Here is a 1,712-nt window from a genome sequence, read left to right on the forward strand (position 1 = left end):
AGTTGAATCAAAAAGTTTGCACTTGAAGTGCAATGTTGAAGTTCAATTACCACGTTTCCCCGATTTTTTGCCCCCCAAACGCCTCCAAATCGCCTTTTTTCGACATATAACGAGCTTATGTTGACATGATTTGATATAGGCGACCAATTTTGCCGAGGTTCGACGACCTCGCCCCTTCCCTAGGCGTACTGGCGGCCCAGGATAGCTCCCTAGACGTACTCCGGCCGGCCGAGATAGTTAGTTACTTAATTCCTATGGGGCGCCCCAGCCCTATGTGTGGAATCGACACTGCCGCCGCGTCGCAGCGCCCTTCCCCACCCCCTGGTGCCCCGGGGGTCCGCCGGGGCGCGTAGGAGCATCGAAAAAAAAAAGTCAAAAAAAACGTGCCAATAGCTCCCATAGCTCGAGGGGTCAAAATTAACTCCGATCTGCTTTACTGTGCACATGCACAAAGTCATACTGCTCGCCGTCTCGCGCGCGCCGGCGCCGCGTTTGCGCGCGCTCTCGCGCCGTTTTAGGGGTTGGATCGCGTTGCCCGCCCCCCTCAGAGTCCATCGCCCGACGCGCGCCTCGGGGGGTGGCGCCGAAGGCGTTGAGCGCGTCGAGGGCGCCCGAAGACGCCGTTGAGGTCGCAGAATCGTGCGCAAAAGCCCCCTGACGCGCGCCCGCCCACGCGTACCCGCCAAAACGCGGCTTACATACCTGCAGCGGCGCGCGCGCGCCTGGGACCCCCCCCGAAAGCGACGGGCGCGCGCGCTCGCGATATCGGCGACGACGTCGACCGTCTCGAGCGCTTCGCCGACGGCGCTTTCGCGCAGGCCAAACATGAAGAACATGAAGACCATCATCGCTCTCCTCCTCAGCGCCACGGGATCGGCTGCTTCTGGAATTTATATCAAGCCTTTGTGGGTACTCGCAGTGGCATTTGCTTTCGAAGGTGCCCAAGAGGCGCGTCCGGATCTCTGTCGTCGCTTCTTGAACGTACCTGACTTGAGAGTCACTCGTCCGTCACCATGGGGACCCTCGCTCTTTTTTTGCCCGACCGCCAAGGCTGGCTCGACAACGATCGACTCAATGATTCAGCAGCATTTCTTGGCAAATACGACGTCGCACTCGCAACGATCCTCGTTCGCGGTGGACAGACATCTGTCATCGCCAATCAGCGCGAGCGATCGAAAGTTCCTGTGCAGCAGGCCGTTCGTCGCGCTAACCACCGTGCGCAATCCTTGGGATCGACTGATTTCTGCTTTCATCGGAAAGGTGGTGGTCCATCCTGACGGCGGTGGTGGCGCGGAAGGGATCGCGGCAGCCTATGGCATTAAGCGAGCCTGTGAGGTCCAGTTCCAACAGTTTATCCGATTCGTGTCCCGGCAACACAAACCAAACATTCATTTCATGCCCGAGAGCGAGCGATGCAGGCCAGAAAGATTGCCTTACGACGCCGTAGCGCACATCGAACACGGATTCGAGTCTACTCTCTCAGAAGTCAGTGTGCGCCTTGGCTTTGACAAGCCGACCCTTGCGAAGCACATCTCTACGACCCATGCTTGCGCAAAATCAAAATGTTGCAACGGTCCCTACTTTGAAATGCTCAATGTGTCTTCGGCGGCCGAACGGCGCCGGAAATTTTATACACCAGAACTGAGGGATCTGGTTGCCACGCGCTTTGCGACTGACATCGAGTCGTGGAATTACACTTTCTAGTGTCGTAG

The 1,712-nt window shown here is 57.8% G+C and overlaps 1 protein-coding gene across 1 annotated transcript in view; it reads left to right on the top strand.

The window, feature by feature from the left end:
• AURANDRAFT_68833 (hypothetical protein) overlaps positions 1-213 on the top strand; it is a gene marked incomplete at both ends in the record, with an annotated part of 2,646 nt that extends 2,433 nt beyond the window's left edge. Inside the window, one exon of the mRNA XM_009044565.1 lies at positions 184-213. Within this exon, the coding sequence (XP_009042813.1) occupies positions 184-213 (30 nt within the window). The remainder of the gene's footprint in view (positions 1-183) is intronic.
• Positions 214-1,712: the final 1,499 nt, after the last annotated feature.

This window comes from Aureococcus anophagefferens (genome assembly GCF_000186865.1).
Source record: "Aureococcus anophagefferens unplaced genomic scaffold AURANscaffold_457, whole genome shotgun sequence".
In the NCBI taxonomy this organism is placed as follows: Eukaryota; class Pelagophyceae; order Pelagomonadales; family Pelagomonadaceae; genus Aureococcus; species Aureococcus anophagefferens.